General features: G+C 39.1%; 1 protein-coding gene across 1 annotated transcript in view; it reads left to right on the forward strand.

Annotated features, from left to right (window-relative positions):
* The window catches only part of LOC139934501 (uncharacterized), a 109,510-nt gene that overhangs the window by 83,413 nt on the left and 4,005 nt on the right, over positions 1 to 22,092 (forward strand). Inside the window, exons 49-66 of the mRNA XM_071928758.1 lie at positions 1,374 to 1,493; positions 2,337 to 2,459; positions 3,143 to 3,259; positions 4,002 to 4,124; positions 5,340 to 5,462; positions 6,557 to 6,694; positions 8,689 to 8,853; positions 9,764 to 9,916; positions 10,636 to 10,758; positions 11,509 to 11,742; positions 13,169 to 13,432; positions 14,269 to 14,544; positions 15,719 to 15,835; positions 16,504 to 16,626; positions 17,577 to 17,840; positions 18,808 to 18,930; positions 21,002 to 21,118; positions 21,533 to 21,808. Of these exons, the coding sequence (XP_071784859.1) occupies positions 1,374 to 1,493; positions 2,337 to 2,459; positions 3,143 to 3,259; positions 4,002 to 4,124; positions 5,340 to 5,462; positions 6,557 to 6,694; positions 8,689 to 8,853; positions 9,764 to 9,916; positions 10,636 to 10,758; positions 11,509 to 11,742; positions 13,169 to 13,432; positions 14,269 to 14,544; positions 15,719 to 15,835; positions 16,504 to 16,626; positions 17,577 to 17,840; positions 18,808 to 18,930; positions 21,002 to 21,118; positions 21,533 to 21,808 (2,979 nt within the window). The remainder of the gene's footprint in view (positions 1 to 1,373; positions 1,494 to 2,336; positions 2,460 to 3,142; positions 3,260 to 4,001; positions 4,125 to 5,339; positions 5,463 to 6,556; positions 6,695 to 8,688; positions 8,854 to 9,763; positions 9,917 to 10,635; positions 10,759 to 11,508; positions 11,743 to 13,168; positions 13,433 to 14,268; positions 14,545 to 15,718; positions 15,836 to 16,503; positions 16,627 to 17,576; positions 17,841 to 18,807; positions 18,931 to 21,001; positions 21,119 to 21,532; positions 21,809 to 22,092) is intronic.

The raw sequence follows: 22,092 nt of genomic DNA on the forward strand, positions 1-22,092 counted from the left end.
CAAATAAAGTTCAACATGCGTGCGCGTATGCTTGGTGCCCACGGCAGATTGTGCAGAAAGGCATTGGAAAGGCTCACGTGTTCTTGCTTACACGTGCGGCGTGGACAAAGCCTAATGGATCGGTCTGTTGGTTTGCATTATATTTATGTAATTTATGTACATACACATGTATGTACAAGTGTACTTGCTGGGTAGATTATATTGATTTGAGGACTTGTCTTCTACCGCTGCGGAGTACATTTTTAAGAAATTCTGGAGACTTCTCTATTACATTGGAGTAGATTTGTCAGAATTCGGTCGAAATAATGGTTGTCATTCTGCCAGACAAATTGACTGGGATTCCCACAGTGGGATTCTGCCGATGGGATGGTGGTTGGGGAACTAGAGTCAACCAATAGCAGGTGCTTATTTGTGTTGAGACTTGCCTAATGCAAAAATGTTTACAGTCATTGAAAGTCAACACTAGATAGACCCCTTGCATAATGAAAAATACTTCACTGACGTGCACGCTTTCATGCTTTCACGCACTAAGACCAGGGCCCAATTTCATAGAGCTGCTAAGCACAAAAATTTGCTTAGCATGAAATTATTGCCTCGATAAAACAGGATTACCAACCAAAAGTTCCACGTGATTTTCAGGATGAGCAAACTACAGCTGAATACCAGTAACAAGCAATATGCAACAAGAAGAAATTTGGTTGGTAATCCTGTTTTTATCAAGGAAGAAATTTCATGCTACATGTAAGCAAATTTTTGTGCTTAGAAGCTCTATGAAATTAGGCCCTGCTATCGTCCAGTCAATTGCCTCCTTTGATTCGATTGATGACGCTTTTTTGACCCCAGTGAGGGCGTTTTGTGAGCGTGTGACGTCGCATACAGGAGATCTATTTACAATACAATACTTGGTGCAGTCTCTTTTTAATATACTTTTATTAAGGAAAAGTTGTAGCGTCACAGCTTGGGTCACCTTATGGTATTTGAACACAGCTAGGCCCCTATTTGTGCTGATTATGATTATTTTTTTTTTTTTAATTGGCCTTGTAGCATTTTTTGTAATTGTCTTTTTAAATTGTTTTCTTCGCAAACCCTCTGTATTGTAATGTTGTATTTTGGATATTGCTTTTTTTTCCTTTGTATCTAGCGCTTTGAGGCCATTTTGGTTTTATAAATATCTTTTTATTATTATTATTAGTATTGTTATTAATAAAAGCAAGCAAAAAGAAAAAGAAAAAGTTTGTTAGCTTCCACTATTTCTGAAATGAAGTGACAAAATATCAGACTAGTTGCTGTTCTTTCGTTATGGAAGGGGCTTCGTCTGTCATAAATCGTTGGAAGAAACATTTCAACCTGTTCTTGTTTGTTCTTGTTTGCAGCAAACCCGTGTACGAACAACCCATGTGGCATGGGAGGAAACTGTGTGCCTACAGGTCCAAACAATAACGACTTCATGTGCGTGTGTGCCCCATGTTTCACTGGCCCCACTTGCCAAATATGTAAGTAGCAGGGGATGTGATTTTCTCCATCTTTAACAGAAATCCTTTTTTTGTTTAACCCCCTCCCCTTGAGTTAGTCTATGCTTGCTATTTATCTGATTCTTGATGGTACAGTTTTGGTAACTGTTCAGCCCCGATAAAGGTCCACCTGGGGTCGATTTCACAAAGAGTTAGGACTAGTCCTAACTTATGACTAGTCCTAGGAGATATACAAATTGCATGGATAGTCTTAAGCTAGGACGAGTAACTGGTCCTAACTCGAGATAAGACTAGTCCTAACTCTTTGTGAAATCCACCCCAGATCTTTAAAACAAAAGTTAATTACTAACTGGTCGATCTTCTTATGCTATACTTAAACCTACTCGGATCAGAAGAAAACAAATGTCCATGTTCACCCAAGGTATCATTTTTTGGCGACCTTTTTATTACAAGCTTAAAATATATTTTATGTGATTTAAGCTTGGGCGATATCACGATGTTATCAAATATCGCGATACTAATTTGGAACTGATTTCGATATCGGATTGATTTGGGTTTAATCGATATTGTGATATCGATTAAATATCGCAATATCGCGATGTATTTCCTAGCTGAGCCATCTTGCATCCCATGGGTTTGGAGTAAAACCACAAGAATAGGTCATTAGAACACCTCTCTTATGCTATGACTGTCTCTTCTACAACTTTCACTGGGAGTTTGAAGACTGATGATGTCAAATTTAATTAATCGCGATTATATCGAATATCGCGATATATTGTCGGCGATATATCGTTAAAAAAATAAATCGATATCGCCCAAGCTTAATGTGATTTAAATGTACTTTTCTTTTTAAATTTCTGACAGCTACAAACCCATGTATCAATAATAACTGTGCATCTGGTAGCGTATGTCTGCCTGTATCGGGGTCTTGTGTGGCCTATACCTGTCAGTGTGACGCCTGCTCCTATGGGCGTTTCTGCGACCAACGTGAGTAGTATTAATTATCATAATATTCACACACAAATTAATATAGCAGTTTATCTACGGACTTCGCAAAGCACTTGGCTAGTGTAATGGGGAAAAAAACTGAGTTTTCCAAGAGTTCTTGGCTTCACTGCCACTGCCATCACTAGTAATAAATTAATAATAAATACTCTGTTACTTAAAGGCAGTTGGTGTATTTCAACATATGCATAAAATAACAAACCTGTGAAAATTTTAGTTCAATCGGTCATCAAAGTTGCGAGCTATTAATGAAAGACAAAAACACCCTTGTCACACAAAGTTGTGTCGTTTAGATGGTTGATTTCGAGACCTCAAGTTCTAAATCTGAGGTCTCGAAATCAAATTCGTGGAAAATTACTTCTTTCTCGAAAACTATGGCACTTCAGAGGGAGCCGTTTCTCACAATGCTTTATACTATCAACCTCTCCCCATTACTAGTCACCAAGAAAGGTTTTATGCTAATAATTATTTTGAGTATTTACCAATAGTGTCCACTGCCTTTAAAGTGTGTAAATTTAATGCCAATCTGTAGCATTTGTGTTTTGTGACTCACAAAAAGTGCCCACAACGAGAAGACAGGCTTTTTATATTTCCTATTAATGTATGTTTTTTTATTTTTGTTTCGGTCACCGCTTATTTTCTTTCTTGTGTGTAAACGAATGCAGAGGTGGACGCTTGTGATAATCACAAATGTGCAAACGGTGCAGTGTGCATGGCCCAAGGTTGTCTCCAATATTCTTGCTCATGCACTGGCTGCTTCCAAGGAGCCTACTGCAGTGAAGGTGAGTTGTCCAAATCTTCTTCAACTTTTTAGTTCAGGGCCCAATTTTATAGAGCTGCTAAGCACACAAAATATGCTAAGCATGAAAGTTCTTCTTTGGTACAAAACAGGATTACCAACCAAATTTCCAGTTGTTGCATGTTGCTTGTTACTGGTATTCAGCTGATTCAGCTGAAAATCACGTGGAAATTTGCTTGGTTATGCTATCTTTATCAAGGACAAAATTTCATGCTAAGCAAATTGTTGTGCATATGAAATTGGGCCCAGATTTGAACTGGCTTGTGGGGTGTTGTGGCCGAGCGGATAAGAACATCAGACTCAAGTTCTGGTGGTTAAGTCATCGGGATGTGGGTTCGAATCCCGGTTGTGACAGTTGTGTCCTTGAGCAAGACATTTAACCATTGCTTCTCTCCACCAAGGGGTAAAATAGGTACCTGTGAAGGCAGTGATGGTTTATGAGAATGATTACATGTAGCTTGGAGCGCAGTAACTCGTAGCACCGTCCCGGGAAGTGGTGAACAAGTTTTTGTTTGTTTTTAGATCAAGAATTTTTTTAAACATCCTTTTTGTAGCAAACATCTTATGTTGGTATTTATTGTCTGGAGGCAGAGAATAACTTAATGGAAGATAACCTATAATGAAAAACATTGGTGGTGCATCTAAGATTCGCTCGTGAATTAGGGGTCCGGTTTTCAGCTGAATAAAATGTCTTGGTTTTGGCTCTGTTCCCTTTTTTATTTTAGTGTACAACCCGTGCGATGTGTCACCATGTGGGAACGAAGGTATCTGTAATTCACTTGCCAACTCATGTACGGGCTACACATGCCAGTGTGTCGGTTGCTTCACCGGTTATAACTGCCAGACAGGTAAGTCTATTAACTTGGCATAAGGGAAAAGTTCCAATAATTTTGGTTTCAATTATTTTTGCTTGGTTTTGTTTAACTCATTAAGACTCATTTCAGTCAATCTGTTTTATTTATAGGTATTTGTGATGTCATTATTAGTCATGACCTAACTTTCACCCGGAGCCTGGTGGTGAGAAGGTCATTGTGGTAGTAATGGGTATTCCTAGAATACTGAGCTGGGTGTGGAGGTCAGTGGTCAGTGACCTACCTGGACTCAAGGATGTGGTTCTTGCCTCATTCCAGGAATGAGCACTCCTTGAAGGGAAATAAAAGAGGGATGGGAAAAGTAAATGAATACACTTATCTTGGGCACCTAAGGGTGCATTGCTTTATGAAAAGCCTTAGGTAGAAATGAATAGACTGCATGCAGAATAAGTTAACAACAAATCGTCTTCCGTGAGTCTTTGTGTTGAGTGAATAGTACGTAATGATATTGATCTAAGGACCTGTATCACAACAAACAGCACTCCTAGACTACCTTTCACCATTCTTACATGTAAATATGTTGAATTTCTACTACCTTATGTCATGTATGTGCATTTAATGAAATTGAATGGTTTACCAGCTAGCTGATGACTTTTTACGAAACTGAACAAGTCTTTATACGGCCTAAACTGAACGATCTTATGTGACCAGCCGTCGATTTCACCAAACTCTTCCTAACGTAGGATTAATCTTAGGACTTAGGACGGGTTCAGTTCCATATCCAAATACGTAGGACGCATTGAACCCATCCTAAGTTAGGACGGGTTACTCGTCCTGACTCAAGTTAGGATTAATCCTAGCGTTTCATGAAATCGGCTGCAGTGTATACATTAAAATAACACTGTAAATAACAGAGTGTGGATGGGTGTACATGTGGGTTTGTATGGCCTACATGCATGTACCCTCCGAGGACGTTTTTCAATTGGGACATTACATGTAGGTCCTCACTAGTCGGTTCTTTGTTTTCAAGGGTCCTTACTAGTCATTCGTGTACAAAACCAATGGGGATTGCTTCAATACAGGAACATCAGAAAGTACTACATGTAGGTGTCCTCTTATGTAATGGTCAAACACGACTGTGTGACCACATAGTGCTTCAAGTCTTATCGTTATTCAGACTTCTCTTGTTCTCAGATTGACACGTCATATGTAGCGCTAAAACACATTCCTTTGAATTTAAATCTGTTTCAGCTACTCCAAACCCCTGCGACCAGAACCCTTGTCAGAACAGCGGAATGTGTCGTCGAACCTCGGGTCTGTGCTACGCGTATGAGTGCGACTGCGCCAATGGGTTCTCTGGACCCAGATGCCAGGGTAAGTTTATATTCTTTACATTTCCAGATTCTCTCTGGTCAGAGATAAGGCCGAGTCACACTGCAGCAATACGAAAACGATAACGATAATGGTGAGTGAGAATGCATTGAATTGGTTGAAATACTCCACGTAGAATCCGCCCACCCTTTATCAACAAATTGAGGGCATGCATTTTTAACGTCTTCGTTTTCGTTCTCGTTATCAAGGCCTGTGTGACCGGGCCTTTTACTCTCCTCTTAAAGGCATATTGGACACCTTTGGTAATTGTCAAAGACCAGTTATCACTTGTGTATTACCAGTGTATCCCAACATATGCATAAAAGAACAAATCTGTGAAAATGTTGACTTATTTGGTCATCAAAGTTAAGAGAGAATAATGAAAGAAGAAACCCCCTTGTTGCACAAATTTGTGTGCTTTCAGAAGCCTCAAAATGGCTTCAAGCCTGAAGTTTATCACATTTAAATACTTGAGCGAGAAAAAGTACCTCTTTCTCAAAAACTACCGTACCTCAGAGGGAGCTGTTTCTCACAATGTTTTACACTTTCAACAGCTCTCCGTTGTTTACCAGTGGTTTTATGCTACCAGTTATTTTGAGTACTTCCCAATCATGTCCAGTGCCTTTAAAAAGAGTGTTTGAGTTATCTGAGCTGAAGCTGTTTATGTACTTGAAAATTTTATTGACATTGAGTCGTCAGAATATTCAAATTGACTTAAAGACACTGGACACTATTGGTAACTGTCAAAGAGGGGTCTTCACAGTTGGCGTATCTCAACATATGCATAAAATAACAAACCTGTAAAAATTTGAGCTCAATCGGTCGTCAAAGTTGCGAGATGATAATGAAAGAAAAAACACCCTTGTCACTTGAAGTTGTGTGCTTTCAGATGCTTGATTTCGATTTCGAGGTCTTAAAATCAAATTCGTGGAAAATGACTTCTTTCTCGAAAACTATGTTACTTCAGTTTCTCACAATGTTTTATACTATCAACAGCTCTCCATTACTTGTAACCAAGTAAGTTTTTATGCTAAAAATTATTTTGAGTAATTATCAATACTGCCACTGCCTTTAAACTCGGTCTGTTTGTTCAACAGGAATAACTATACATAACAACCCTTGCAACAGCTTCCCGTGTGCGAACGGTGCTGCCTGCCTCAATATGGACGGGGGACAGGACTACACTTGCAAATGCCCGACTGGATACACTGGCGTCCAATGCACAGTAGCAATCAGTAAGTATCATTATTATTTAATTGATTTGAGGCATTGCATGGTGAGGTGTCAATATATTTTTGTTATCTACTTGCCAGGTAGAGTTTGTTCTTTAGAGAACTGTACTTCTATATTCTACTACTGCGGAGTAGATTTATCGGGAATCTTCTCAGTTCTAAAAAGAACTGTGGTTTTTAACTACTATCTGGGCGGAAGTTATAGAAAAATTGGCTGAGACTACAACTTTGGGATTGCTATTAACTGTACTACCGTGGAGTGAGTTCTTAAATTGGTCTCAACATTTCGACTAGCTTGCTCTAGTCATCGTCAGTTATATTTATTCGGCTAAAACATCCAAAGTATAAACATGAACATACTGTACGAAGTAAGAAATGTTAAATATCAGGGACAGTCAAGATGAAAGATAAACTGTATTATAAAAACCATTCAAAATGATTAGAGGTACAGTAGGTAAGAATGAGATGGGGAGGTGACACCCATTACAGAGATTCTGCATTTTGATTGGTTGAGATAGCATCACATGATGTGTCTTTTTTTGAGAGAGACAGCTGTGTTATTGCACCTGCCCCCGATTTCACGAAGCGCTGCGACGCGTCGCAAGTGCAAGTTGCGACCGGTTACACATCGTAAGTTGCGAACTCGTCGCAGCCGCGGCGTGTCTTATAGGTCTGCGACACATCGCAAACCCTACGATGGGTCGCTACTTGCGATGAGTTTCGTGAAATCGGGGGCAGGCCAATTACACTCAAAGCACCGATGTACTACCTGCATAGCAACTAACCCATAGTGTGTGGCGTGTTGTGGCCGAGCGATCCAGTTCGCCTGGCCTAAGCTCTGGGCCCAATTTCATAGAGCTGCTAAGCACAAACATTTGCTTAGCATGAAATTTCTTCCTTGATAAAACCAGGACTACCAACCAATATTCCACGTGATTTTTAACTTAAGCAAACAACAGCTGAATACCAGTAACATCAAATATGCAACAAACGGAAATTTGGTTGACAATCCTGTTTTTATCAAGGAAGAAATTTCATACTAAGCAAATTTTAGTGCTTAGCAGCTCTATGAAATTGAGCCCTGGTGTTAACAGCAGCAGGGTGTGGGTTCGATACCAGGGTTTGACACTTATGCCCTTGTGAGCAAGGCACTTGACCATAATAGTAACAACTGCATTTACAATAGCGCCTAACACCTCCAAAAGAAAGTCTCTAAGCGCTCAGAGGAACAAAAGAATATTTATGTATACGATGAATTGAACAGAAATGTTTTGAGAAGAGTCTTGAAACTTAAGATAGTGGTGTAGCTGGAGATTGTTCCATAAATGAGGTGCAGCAAACTGAAAACTTTGTACCGTACACTTTGGTGGCAACATTAGGGACAACCAGGGAATCTTTGTGTTTTTTTTATAGCAGAACGGAGTTTTCTAAGCATGCAATATTTTTAGCTGATCAGCTTATTTCCTTTTTTTCTTTTCCAAACAGTGCCATAGAAAACTGATAAAACATTGCCAAAAGTTAAGAGTGATCGGTTGTGCCCTCTTTTTATTTGCAATTAAAGAGTTATGTCTGATTTCTACATGCGCTTTGATTCACTTATTGTCATGTAATATATGTGACTGTTGCTATTTTTAAGATGTACTTTGACCCTTACAGCTTCTGCTTCTGGTCATTTTGATAAAATGTTTACCAATGATTAAAAAATAAGAAGTAGGATTTGAAACTTTACATGGTGGAAACACGAAATGGAAAGGTTTGCGGAAACACCATGTAATGACTTTTTTTAATGAGTTGGGGTGGTTCTGAAAAGAACCGTTGGTTTCAACTCGACATTTCGATCAGTATGCTCTGATCGTCTTCTGGAGAAAGCTGGACTCTGATGCTGCATGCTGCTTCAATACTATGGAGGCAGATTATAGCTTGGTGGTGCACGAAGGCGGGGAAATAATAGTTGAAAAATAATTCATGCTTTCTGTTGTGTTTCTTTCCCGTTTCAGCGGAAACTGGTGCAGTCAGTGCATGCTCTGCCAATCCTAACCCATGCGTAGCTGGAACATGTAGAAACAGCTTTCACAGCACGTCCAACATTGTAAACTACGAAAGCCAGTACCTGTGTGTATGTAGTAATGGCTTCACAGGATCTAACTGTGGCACCCAATCAGGTAAGTTCCATTCAAAGACTTCAAAAAGGTTAAAGGATTTGGGTACTTTTTCAAAATGTCCATAGATTTATACGTACATTAAACTTACAGGGTTTAAATATAATGATAGTGGAAAGCTTCCCTTCAAATATTACTTACTGAGGTGCTGTAGTTTTTGAAAAATGAGTAAAACAATGTCATGAAATTACGTTTTGTAAATTATTCAAATAATTTTCGTCTCATGAGACGAAAATTATTTTCATGACATTATTTTACTCATTTCCCAAAAACTACAGCACCTCGGCACGTAATATTTTCAGGGAGCTTTCTACTGTCATTATCTTCAAACTGTGTAAGTTTAGTGTAAATCTGTGGACATTGTGTTTTTTTATCCTACAAAGGTTACATAGACCCTTTAACCAAGGGCCCAATTTCATAGAGCTGCTAAGCACAAAAATTTGCTTAGCATGAAATTTCTTCCTTGATAAAAACATGACTACCAAATTAAATTTTCATTTTGCATTGATTGTTGACCAAATGTGATTTGCTCAACATGAAAATTGTTAGTAGTATTTGGATAGCAACTTTAATCATCTTTTCAGTTGTGAGATGCAAATTTTAGCAACCCTACAACAGTGTAACATATTTGAAGTAATGTATATTTGGTTTGCGGTAACACCATGTGTGTATCTACTTGCCAGGTAGAGTTTGTTCTTAGAGAACTGTCTTGCTTTATTCTACTGCCGCGGAGTAGACAATCGGAGGTTCGGGAGACTTCTCAGTTCTGAAAAAAACTGTCCTGCTTTTTAACTATTACCAGGGCGGATGGTATAGAAAATCGACTGGACTAGTACTTTAGTTTGTAGGATCATAATTAACTATACTGCCGCGGAGTCAGGGTTTTCATTATTTTCTTTTTTTCCCACAACAGCATCTGCCCCAGGGATGAACGTCTGCGGAATGCTTGTGAGACCGTGCGCAAACGGCGGAGTGTGCAGTAACGTCTACAACAGTTACACACAGTCGGTGGAGTACTACTGCACATGTAATGCTGGATTCATCGGACAACACTGTGAGACTGAAGGTAAGCATTGCATTCATAGGTAGCATTTGGGACGTAAAGCCGTCGGTCCCATGTATTGTGTAACGCATGTAAAAGAACCAAGTGATTTATCAAAAAGAGAAGGGGTTCGCCCCTGTGTTCCTGGCTGTGGCTACTGTACATGCACCAATAGCACCTTTCATTATTTTCTTGCAACTTCGATGACCAATTGAGCCCAAATTTCCTAAGGCTTGTTAATTTATGCTTATGATGTGAAAACACTGGTATTTGACAAGTACCAAACGTGTACAGTGCCTTTAAATGAAATTCAGCAAAGTTCAGGACTTGACATTTTCGGTCAAGCAGGGCCCAATTTCAAAGAGCTGCTTAAGCACAAAATTCTGCTTAAGCAAAATAATCCACGCTCAGTCAAATCAAATTACCGGCCAAGACTCCCCTCATTTGCTATGCTAAGTAAACAGCAGCTAAATACCAGTCACAAGCAATGTATATGACATGAAATTTTGGCCAGTAACATGTGTTAAATGAGCAAGCTTGTTTTCGTGCTTAACCAATTTGTTTGCTTCAACAGCTCTTTGAAATTGGCCCCAGGTTTTTAAGATAGAGAAAAGAAGTCTCTTATGCATAACTCTGCGTGAAACAAAGAGTGAGTATCTGTCCATGAGCGCCAATCAGTGGCAGATACTGGCGCTTTATAAGTGTTCATCATTATTATACTATTTTCTTTATTTCTCCATTAGTCGTCAACCCATGTCTTGAGAGCCCATGCTTGAATGGTGGTCAGTGCACCCAGAATCAACTCCAGTATACATGTACATGTGCACCCGGCTACACTGGAGCTCTGTGTGAAAACACTGCTGGAGGTATTGTTTTTTTTGAATGATTTTTTTTTTTTGTATTTCAAAGATATTGATAAACATTAACTTCTCTCCACCCAGGGGTTAATGGGTACCTGTGAGGGCAGAGATGGTTCTTGTGATTGATTTAGCAGAGTAGCGCATTAATGTTGCACAGGCTGAGATGATTTAAGGAGTGATTTAAGGCACAGTGACCAGGGGTAATAATGTGAAGCGCTTTGGGACGCCCTCCGGGTGTGAAAAGCGGGTTATAAAAAACGGGTTATTGTTATTAAAGGAAAATGTCTGCCAGGTTCATGTGAAACACTGTTCGTTCCCTAATGTTTTCACAAATTCGAGAGTGAACATAGTCTTGCATTAGTGCCATGCCAGTCATTGTTTAAATTCACACACACAAAAGGCAAGTTTATTTTTTGATAAAGACAACTCTAAATGTTATTTTTTTTAACTCTTCGAATTCTACCCTAATAATTTCACAAATCCCAGAAAAATAAAATTTACAATATTTTCGTTTTCATCGATAAATGTTGAAGCACCTTGAGCATCACTGAGTTAAGTTTTTTTTCTCTATATTATTATTATTGATTTATTAGAAACATTCAGACTTGGCAGCCAAAGGCTGAAATACTTTTAAAATACAGAGTTTTATTAAAAATAATAGATTAGTTGAAAATTGCAGAAAAACCTAAGAAGCCACTATTAATATTATTATTATTACACAGTCTGACCAATTGTTTGATATTGTTGTTTCGACAGATACTACTGCACCGCTTGTCATTTCCTGCCCGTCAAATTTCATCCGTGACGCTGGTTCACAGCAGAGTCTCGTTCTCAATTGGGTCCCTCCCCAAGTTGTCAGTGGAACTCTGGAATACCAGTCCCATCAACCTGACGACACTTTCAACGTTGGAACCAACACCCCTGTCAGCTACATCTATGCCGACGACGCTGGAAATGTCGCCAAGTGCACGTTTAGCGTTTTGGTCTTTGGTAATTACGATGATGATGTTGATAGGGGTTTCAATTATTGCTCTCATTATTATTGTCAGCTTGTAAATACCACAAGTTATCACACAAGCGCGAGTGGAATGCGGAAAAATATAGGGCTTCTGCGTCTCATATCCAACGAGGCCGAAGCCTCGTTGGATATGGGACGCAGACACGCTATATTTTCCATATTTCCACGAGCGCGCGTGTGATAATGTATTTATCTTCAAGCAAACTTGGCGCGTAACCATAGAACACACAAGATGCATGTAGTGATATTAGCCGTGCAATATAGGTTTTTAATCACTGCAAATCTGATTGGAGGATAAGCACGTACTTGAAGATAGCGTAAAATAGCACTTAACTTACTCGCAAATTTGACATTGTTAAAAATGTCATGTCTCGCTGATCGAAGCCCGGATGTACAGGCATAAAACAAGTACAAGCACAAACTCTGTGTGCATTTTTGCTTAATCGAGATACAATAATTTTGCACTTCTTTCTTACATCTTTCTCATTATGATCTCACCCTTCTTCCGCCAAAAGATATGATAACCAAGATGAACTATGATCCAGACAAACCGAGTTTGCCCAGTGGCCTCACTCAGCACATCTTTCCACAGTTTCACTCTTACTGTAACACCCGTCTCAGACAGGCGCACCAGAGTCACACCAAACTCATGGGTCGACCCAAATAAATTTTGGTTTTAGACAGTCGAACTTATCGTAGCATTTACATTAGGTTCATCTCATGACAAGATTGGCGTCTGAAACCAAGACGTTCCAGAGTGGTTTCGAATGACAGTAACAGTTGATCTTTTGACTTTTACATTGTAGCTTGTCCAGTCGCTCCTAACTGTTTCAGACCTCAAACTTTTCACGTACTTAATAGAGTCAGGCCTCTCTGAAACGGGTGATACTCTCTCAATAGTTTAACCTCGATCATCTCTTTATTAGCCCCTACTCACATACAGAGCATGATCAGCCCCGTAGTGTCTGGCCGGGTCTGAGGTCATCATGCAGCATGCTCTTTGTTCCTCTACTGTCCCGTTTATCCAGCTACGGGGATAGGGCATTCAGTTACATTTCACCCAGCCTCTGCAACTCTCTACCTCAACATCTCATTGATCTCAAGGACACACATAACATCTCACAATTCCAACATTCTCTCAAAACCCATCTCTTCAGATTAGCCTATAAAGATATCGAGTGAAATTTTCTTCTTGTTCTTGACCAGCACCTTTGAATGTCCCACAGATAAAGTGTGCTGTACATGTATAAGTGTTGAGCATTTGATAGTAATAAATTGGTATTAATCATGGTTACAGAAACTAATTTCCAAAGTGCTGCGCAGCAATCATGTGCGTTTCTCGGTTTCTTTTGTTTGCATTGATTAACGCATGTCCTCTTTTCTCAATCCGCTCAACAGGAAACTTGGTAGGAGACTCCAACAGCCCAATACTCACGTGCCCACCTACTGCCAACAGTTTCATCTACGGCAACGAGCAGTCAGTGCGAGTGACGTGGCCCTTTCCAACTGTGTTTGACAACCAAGGAAACGCCCTGGTTACCAGTGATCGGGAGTCTGGATCGCTGTTCACTGAGGGGACAGTGCAGGTCACTTTCACAGCGATTGATATCTCCGGCAATACGGCTACATGCCAGATGGATGTTGTAGTCACCAGAGTCCCAGGTAAACTTGTCTAATATTTACGACCATAACGTCATGTTTTTGGGGTGTTTTTTTTAGAACTGACTCCGCGGCAGTACAGTTAATTACCATCCTATAAGCTAAGTAGTAGTCCAGTCTATTTTCTATACCATCCGCCCTGGTAATAGTTAAAAAGTAGGACAGTACTTTTTAGAACTGAGAAGTCTCCTGAACCTCCGATTATCTACTCCGCGGCAGTAGAATATAGCAAGACAGTTCTCTAAGAACAACTCTACCTGGCAAGTAGATACACACATGGTGTTACCGCAAACCAAATATACATTGACACTGGACACTATTGGTAATTGTCAAAGACCAGTCTTCTCACTTGGTGTATCTCAACATACATGTATGCATAAAATAACAAACCTGTGACAATTTGAGCTCAATTGCTTCTCTTTACCCGGGGGTACCTGTGAGGGTATAGAGAGGTTTGATATCGTATATGAAAAAGCCATTAGCGCCATCTGGCAGCTCAGGGCTGTATACTCCACACGGAGCTGAGAAACATTAAGGGGATGTGTTTGACCCAAAGACCAGGGGTCGATTTCACAAAGAGTTAGGTTAGGACTAGTCCTAGGAGATATACAAATTGCATGGATAGTCCTAAGTTAGGACAAGTAGCTAGTCCTAACTCGAGATAAGACTAGTCCTAACTCTTTGTGAAATCCACCCCAGGGCACTGATGTAAAGCGCATTGAGACTTTATTGTGAAATACGCTATGTAAGAATTAGTTATTATTATTTGTTTAAAAAGTGTTGAGGACTTGAATAATTTTATTTGTGACACAAAATGTTCTGTTTTTTTTCCTGAACAGCTTTCACCATGCAGTGTCCCGATCCAGTTACATTGGAGCTGGCCCAAGGCACAACATGCTACACGTACACTTTACCCAATCCCTCGTACACAAATCAAGCTGGCAATCCTACACTGGGCTACTTCGTTACTAACAATTTCGTTGCCAACCAAGGTGCCACCGGGCAACAGTTCTTCACCAATGTACCATTCACTGGAGTTATCGCATACAAAGCTGTGGACGGTTCCGGACAGACGGCAGATTGTAACTTCCAGTTGACTCTGTCAACGATGGCATGTAGGGAACATGTAGATTTATATAATCTTTCTCTGAAATTGAAGGGGCACGATGCCTTGGATCGGGGCGAGTTGGTCTATGAAAAGCGCTTGAAACCGTTTGTTATGAAACACATATGGTTAGAAAGATGTTTTAAATGTAGAATATAATAATCCACACAAATATGCCTGGACATTAAGCTTGGGCGATATCGATTTATTTTATTCACGATATATCGCTGACAATATATCGCGATATTAGATATAATCGCGATTAATGAAAATTGACATGATCAGTCTTAAAACTCCAAGTGAAAGTTGTAGAAGAGACAGTCCTAGTATAAGAGAGGTGTTCTAATGACCTATTCTTCTGGTTTTACTCCAAACCTATGGGGTATCAGCTAGTAAATACGTCGCGATATATAATCGATATATCGATATATCGCGATTATCGCGATATATCGATATTTCGATTAAAACCACATCCATCCGATATCGAAATCGTGTCCAAATTAATATCGCGATATTCGATGGCATGCTGTGTTAACTCACCATGTATAGGGAAAACTGTGTAATTTCAGGGCAATTTGTGTGTGGATCATTATATTCTACTTTTAAAATATCTTTCCAACCATATGCATTTTTGAACAAAAGGTTTTCAAGGCAACGTTTCCCTTTAAAGTTTCTTTTAAAGGTCTTTTCTATACTTTAAGGTGTGTTATTTCGGCTGGGAGGGTTTGGTTTTTGTATTTTTTAAGCAAGTCGCCAGACACACAAGGCCTGAAGGCCACTTCAAGGTGTGGGCTGCAATCAATTACTTTTTCCAGAGGCCGTTGCCACCTACTCATGGGCTGAAACAGGGTTACCCCTTTTACGGTCCATACGGATGTAAATGTAGGATCGAGAATAACACAAGCCTGGCTGGTAGAGCAGAAAGCAGTAAATCCCAAACTTTACCACTGCTCAAATTGGTATTCTTGAAATAAGATTATTTCTTGTGTCACTCCCTAGAAACTTTTTCTAGGGTGTGACACAAGAAATATTTTCTCAAAATAAGATATTTTTCTTGTTTCAAGAATACCATTTTTAGCAGTGTATGTATAGCAAGTATCACGGCCAGGACATTATAATTTATGTACTCAGACACTTTCAAACAACAAACAATTTTCCTCTTCCTTTTTGGACCTTGACTACAGCTCCGTGCTCCGGTATTGTGTGCCAGAATGGAGGAATTTGCCAGGTTTTTGGAACAAATTTCAACTGTCTGTGTATAAATGATTACGCTGGGCAGTTTTGCCAAACTCCTATCGCAGGTTTGTAAAATACTACGCAAATTTGGTTAAAGGCAGTGGACACTATTGGTAATTACTCAAAATATTTATTAGCATAAAACCTTTCTTGGTGACGAGTTATGGGGAGAGGTTGATGGTAGAAAACATTGTGAGAAACGGCTCCCTCTGAAGTGCCATAGTTTTAGAGAAAGACGTAATATTCCACGAATTTGATTTCGAGACCTCAGATTTCGAACTTGAGGTCTCAAAATCAACCATCTAAACGCACACAACTTTGTGTTACAAGGATGTTTTTTCTTTCATTATTATCTCGCAAGTTCGATGACCGATTGAGCTCAAATTTTCACAGGTTTGTTATTTTATGGATATGTTGAGATACACCAACTGTGAAGGCTACTCTTTGACATTTATTAATAGTGTCCACTGCCTTGAACCTTATTTTATAGAGATTTTTAACCAAAAAAGTCAAACATACATGATTCTAACATACACGTACATGTATCTATGATGACAGTTTTTTCAAAACTCAAGTCTTGATGCAGAATTTGTTTTCATGTATTACACTTATGACAGGAATATTAAAAAATAAACAAACTAGTCACAAAACACTGATTTGTAGAAATTTGTTATTGCCACTGCCATGCTTTGTCATTTGTTCAGAGTCAAATTGTTCACTTTCTACATTCCAGGTCCATGCAGCGGCATCGTTTGCCAGAACGGAGGTATGTGCCAAGTCCCAACAGGTTCTACATTTACCAGTTGCCAATGTCCTGCCACCTACACTGGAACATTCTGTGAAACCCTTATAACAGGTGCGTAAAATAGTTCTAAAAAGGCCACCTCACATCCCCAGGCCCAATTTCGTGACTGTGCTTACCGCCAAATTCTGTGCTCACGATCATGATTCCCCGCTTACATACAAACGCCAAATTTCTGCGCTAGCCTTGTAAGCATAATAATAATGTATTGGTTTTTATTGCGCTCTCTCCAGTACCAGCCTGCTCGAGAGTGCATAACATGTAAAAATGGCAAAAGATAAAGGAAACTACATACATTAAGTGAACAGTTTTAAGAAAAGTACACCAGTAAAAAATAAAAGCAAAATACATGTAGTATTAAAATATTTATAGGCAAAAAAGGTGCATGAACACCATAAAACAAAGAAGGCAGAAAAGAACAATGCAACTTTGGTACTAGAAAAGATTTTAAAAGTTCACACACAAATATCAACTATAACAACAAAAACCAACAGAATACAAAACTCACTACACATTACCGAAGGCTTTCTTAAGTTTACACACAAATATCAACTATAACATCAACAACCAACAGATACAAAACTCACTCAACATTCCCGAAGGCTTTCTAAAAAAGAAAAGTTTTGAGATGTGATTTAAAAAGACTTTGTGAATGCAGTTTACAAATGTTTGCTGGCAAATTGTTCCATAGAATGCCTAGTAACGCGGAGTACATGTACGCATGCGCAGAAGCCAAAATTCGCTGCTAACCCGTGAAATACACTTGCTGTAAGCACAGAATTCACTGTTTCCTTAAGCGGGGATTCTGTGCTTACGGTAAGCAGAGCCATGAAATTGGTCCCAGGTTACTTTTGCCCTGTTGTCAATAAGTATGGAGTATTACAAAGGACAAATAAATTATGCTCCTTGTTTCTAGATAAAGAATATTGTTTCTGTTTGCTGTGCATAATTGTGTCTGAAAGCCCTTTTTGCTAACACCAACTGGCTCGTGTTCTTTACGCTAGGATTCAATATCGCCTGTACTGACATCACCGCGCCTCCTGGTAACCCCGGTTCAATGGTCATTGTGGATCTACCAACGCCCACGTATACCGGTACTACTACCCCGCCGCAGTTCTTCTTTTTTACTTCTCTGGGGGCCGTGATCCCAGACGCAACTGCCCATGTGATGACTGTTCCAAACACTCTTCCAGCAACAGAGACGATTACTGTATATGGATTATCCAGTGGAACTGAAAAAATGTGCATGATTGATGTTACATTCTTAAGTAAGTATCCAGCTCTCGATTTCACAAAACTCTTCCTAACTTCAGACTAATCTTAGGACTTAGGACGAGTCCCAACCCTGCACTGTAGCATGGAGACCTTAAGATTAATCCTAAATTAAGACGAGTTACTCGTCCTAACTCGAGATAAGACGAGTCCTAACTCTTTGTGAAATCGGTGGCAGAATTTAGTTATTATTTTAACTTGTTTGGGGAGTTTTAAGTACATCTAAAAAAGCCTGGTTCATACTTTCTTCGAATGCGAATGCAAATTCAATAAGAATTTTGACGTCACAGGGCTATTTTCGCAGCATAGTTTTAAACACACACACATCAACTGCTGTGATCTATTTGTTGGGAACTTTTGGCGTCGATGTTAGCTTCGCATTCGCATTCGCTGGATGTAAAAACCAAGCTTTAGTAACAAAAACTGTTTTAAAGGAATACGTTGCCTTGGATCGGTCGAGTTGGTCTTTGAAAAGCATTCGTTATAAAATGTAAAAGGTAGAAAGATGCTGTAAAAGTAGAATACAATGATCCACACAAACATGCCTCGAAATTAAATTGTACGGTTTTCCTTTGACCTCGTCGACTAACACAGTCGGCCATTTATGGGAGTCAAATTTTTGACTCCCATAAATGGCCGACCGTGTTAGTGCGCACAGTAAAAGGAAAACCACGCAATTTCGAGCCAAACTTGTGTGGATCATTGTATTCTACTTTTTAAAACATCTTTCCAACCATATGCATTTTATAACAAACGGTTAAAAACGCTTTTTATAGACCAACTGGTCCAATCCAAGGCAACGTTTTCCTTTAACCAAAGCTATTTTTGTATAACGCACCTCTCCCCTTCCGATAAAACCCATTTGAATCAAAGTTCACGTAGATACTTCAGTGATGACTATAGGTAGTGAAGTGGCTAGAGAAAAATTTATCTGAGGATGTGTGTTTGTATTTTTCCCCTCAGCTGCTGGTGCATGCAGTAGCAGTCCTTGTTTAAATGATGGTCAGTGTACTAATGTTGGAACAAGTTATTCGTGTGTTTGTGCCACAGGCTTTACAGGCAATAACTGCCAACTAGTGGTTGGAGGTATGTACATGTACTACTAACTTCAAGTAACATAATTGGGGGAGGGATGAAGTTTTTAAAAGTGTTGATATTTTTGTGGTGTTTTTTTTTTAGGGAAAATTACCGGGTTTACATCAAACTTACACAGTCTAATGATGATGAAACATGTAGTAGAAAACATCCCTTGAAATGTTTCTGTCTGAAATGTCATATTTGATGAGAAATAAATAAAACTAATTTTTTGTTTGGAGTTGATCGCTCAGTGATCATTTTATTCATTTTTCTTTTGTATCAATGTCATTCAAAATGTGTTATAAGTTTTTCACTATTTTTTTGTGACAAAGATAGCTGATCAAACTCTACAGGTTTGTCAGTTTATGTACAAGTACATGTATTATGGTGGATACATAAAGTGCTTACACTGTATTGTTGGCAAAAACCAATTCTGTAATGTTCCTTTAAAGACAATGGACACTATTGGTAAATGTCAAAGACCAGTCTTCTCACTTGGTGTGTCTCAACAAATGCATAAAACAACAAACCTGTGAAAATTTGAGCTCGATTGGTCGTTGGAGTTGTGAGATGACTATGAAAGGAAAAAACACCCTTGTCACACGAAGTTGTGTGTTTTATGCTTGATTTCGAGACCTCAAATTCTAAACTTGAGGTCTCAAAATCAAACTCATGGAAAATTACTTCTTTCTTGAAAACTACGTCACTTCAGAGGAAACCATTTCACACAATGTTTTATACCATCAACCCCTCCCCATTACTTGTTACCAAGTGAGGTTTTTTGCTGACAATTATTTTGAGTAATAAGGGGGGGTGTCCACTGCCTTTAAGTTTTGCAAAAGTTTACAATGTAGTGGGAAATTGAATTCTTACTCCACTGGGTTACCAGAAGCTCATAAGAGTTGCATTAGGCTAATTTGTCCAACATGTTAAACACTAATTATAGTTTATATGGTTTAACATTGAGGCTTTTGCTAATTCTTTCATCATGATGTACACTGCAATTTTTATATTTTTAAATATTGTTGTTACCCTTCCCCTAGGGTAATGGGTATGTTCCTTTTCGAGTACATGTAATACAAGATATCAAATGAAACCTTTATTAATATTGTTCTAACCTTACATAACATAAATTGTTTCACCTATGTACATGTACGTATAAAGAAACATTAGAGTTGTCCAAAACTGGCAAAAACGCGGGGACAGGTATTTGTAGCCTTTGCTTTTGTTTATGAATTATTTATAACATCCTTCAATATACGTTAACAAAACATTCATAAGTACCCCAGACAGTTTCTCTACTCCTATTGGTGGAGAGCACGTCACGTGGGTGTGCATAAACCATTTGTTAATGACCGGTAAAAAGTGTTAATTCATAAGCGTGACACGCGACCTTGCACCTGTTCTTATAAGACAGTTTCTTCATTCCTATTGGTCGAGAGCAACGGCTGAAACAGTTGTGCCACATCACGCGATACGCTCGACGCCCACAGCATTCCCTTATAAGGAGTTGTTTACGTTAGGGCAGCAGAGGGCTCTACCATTTCATAGCTGGAGGGGTGTTGTGTTTAAAGAAATCATTTAACAATTATAATTTTTGCATTTATTTTACTTTTTACCAAAAAGTGATGATGTTTTTGACCGAAAAGGTATTTATGAATGGGAATCAAAGTGTGTTGAATCGGTTTTCAACTAGTGGTTTAAACCCGCCGAGGCCTGGTTCTTTATAATTTACCTCGACTTCGTCTCGGTAAATTATCAAGAACAAGGCCTCTTTGGGATTAAACCACTAGTTGAAAACCTCATCACCACACATTGACGCCCTTATTTAAACTTTAAAAAGTTTAAAAATAATTTCATCAAAAGATTGTCAAGACTAATGAAGTTTAAACCAAGGTGTGGTCAAAAACTATTTTTCTGTTTTTTTTTCTTCTTTTTTTTTTCTTCTTTCCCCATGGACTTTCGTCCCACATTTCCATTGACTGATTGCCTCAAAAGGAACCCCTTCCTTCTAGTCCAATACCTTACCCACAGTAGCAATTATCTTCTTTAACAGAAACACCTGTCATTTTTTATCCAGATCCTTGCTCCAATGTCAATTGTCTTAACGGAGGTGTATGCCAAGTTTTCGGCAATACCTTCAACTGCCAGTGCGTCAATGGATACAGTGGACAATTCTGTGCAAGCCCTCCTGGTGGTATGTAAATTGGTTTTAACCAATAAAGTGTATTAATTTTTTAACACAGTCTTATTAAAGGTTGTACACGGATTGGTCAGGAATACAAAACATAGTTCTTTAATTTATGTCTGAAAGTATACTGATTATGAAGTTTTCTGTGATTTTTTTTCCCTTTGAATATTCAAGAAATCTGTAGCTGAACAAAAATGCAGCAGCTAACTTTGGTTTATTAAAACTCAAATCAAGGACTGTGTTTACATGCTGAATATTGTGTGGTTTCTCACTATTTTCTCCTGACTTAAAGGTTCAAAAATTTTGTTAGAATTAAAGTTGAATCTGTTATGGTAACGTTGACTAGAGCAATATCATTTCCCCAACTTCCAACCATTGAAATTGTCTGATTGATTATTTTGTTGTTATTGATTGTTCTAGTTTTCCAGCTAACATGTAGCCCTGCTGCTGCTGCTGGGCCTCCTGGCTCTACTCAACAAGTGAACCTACCACAGCCAACCTACACTGGTAGCAATGTCGCACCCACGATCTACTTTTTGCATCAAGGGTCAACCATCATCCAAGACCCAACCGCTTACGATGTCCTTGTACCAGCTGCGGGGTCATCCCCATCTGTAGTTGACGTTACCGTGTTTGGTATTGTTCCTGATACAAACATACAAGATAACTGCATCACTCAAATCACAGTTACAGCAGGTAAGTAAACCAACTCAAGCAATATGGATTTAATCAGCTTAATAACCCATGTGCGTGTCCAAATGCGAATAATCAAGCGCAAAGGATTCTGGGTAAAACCATAGAGTTATATATATGAACTAGAGGGCGCACTGACCTATATATGCCACTAGGCATGCGCGTAGGCAGCCATTTTCTTGGTTGACAAAACTGGCACTGCACAATGTGTGTTAGTGCGGCCATTTTGTAAGTTGATTGAACAGCATCGCGTAGCGTTGTTTCATATTCAACGCGCGTACAGAATG

The sequence above is a fragment of the Asterias amurensis genome, chromosome 3, assembly GCF_032118995.1.
Source record: "Asterias amurensis chromosome 3, ASM3211899v1".
Lineage (NCBI taxonomy): Eukaryota > Metazoa > Echinodermata > Asteroidea > Forcipulatida > Asteriidae > Asterias > Asterias amurensis.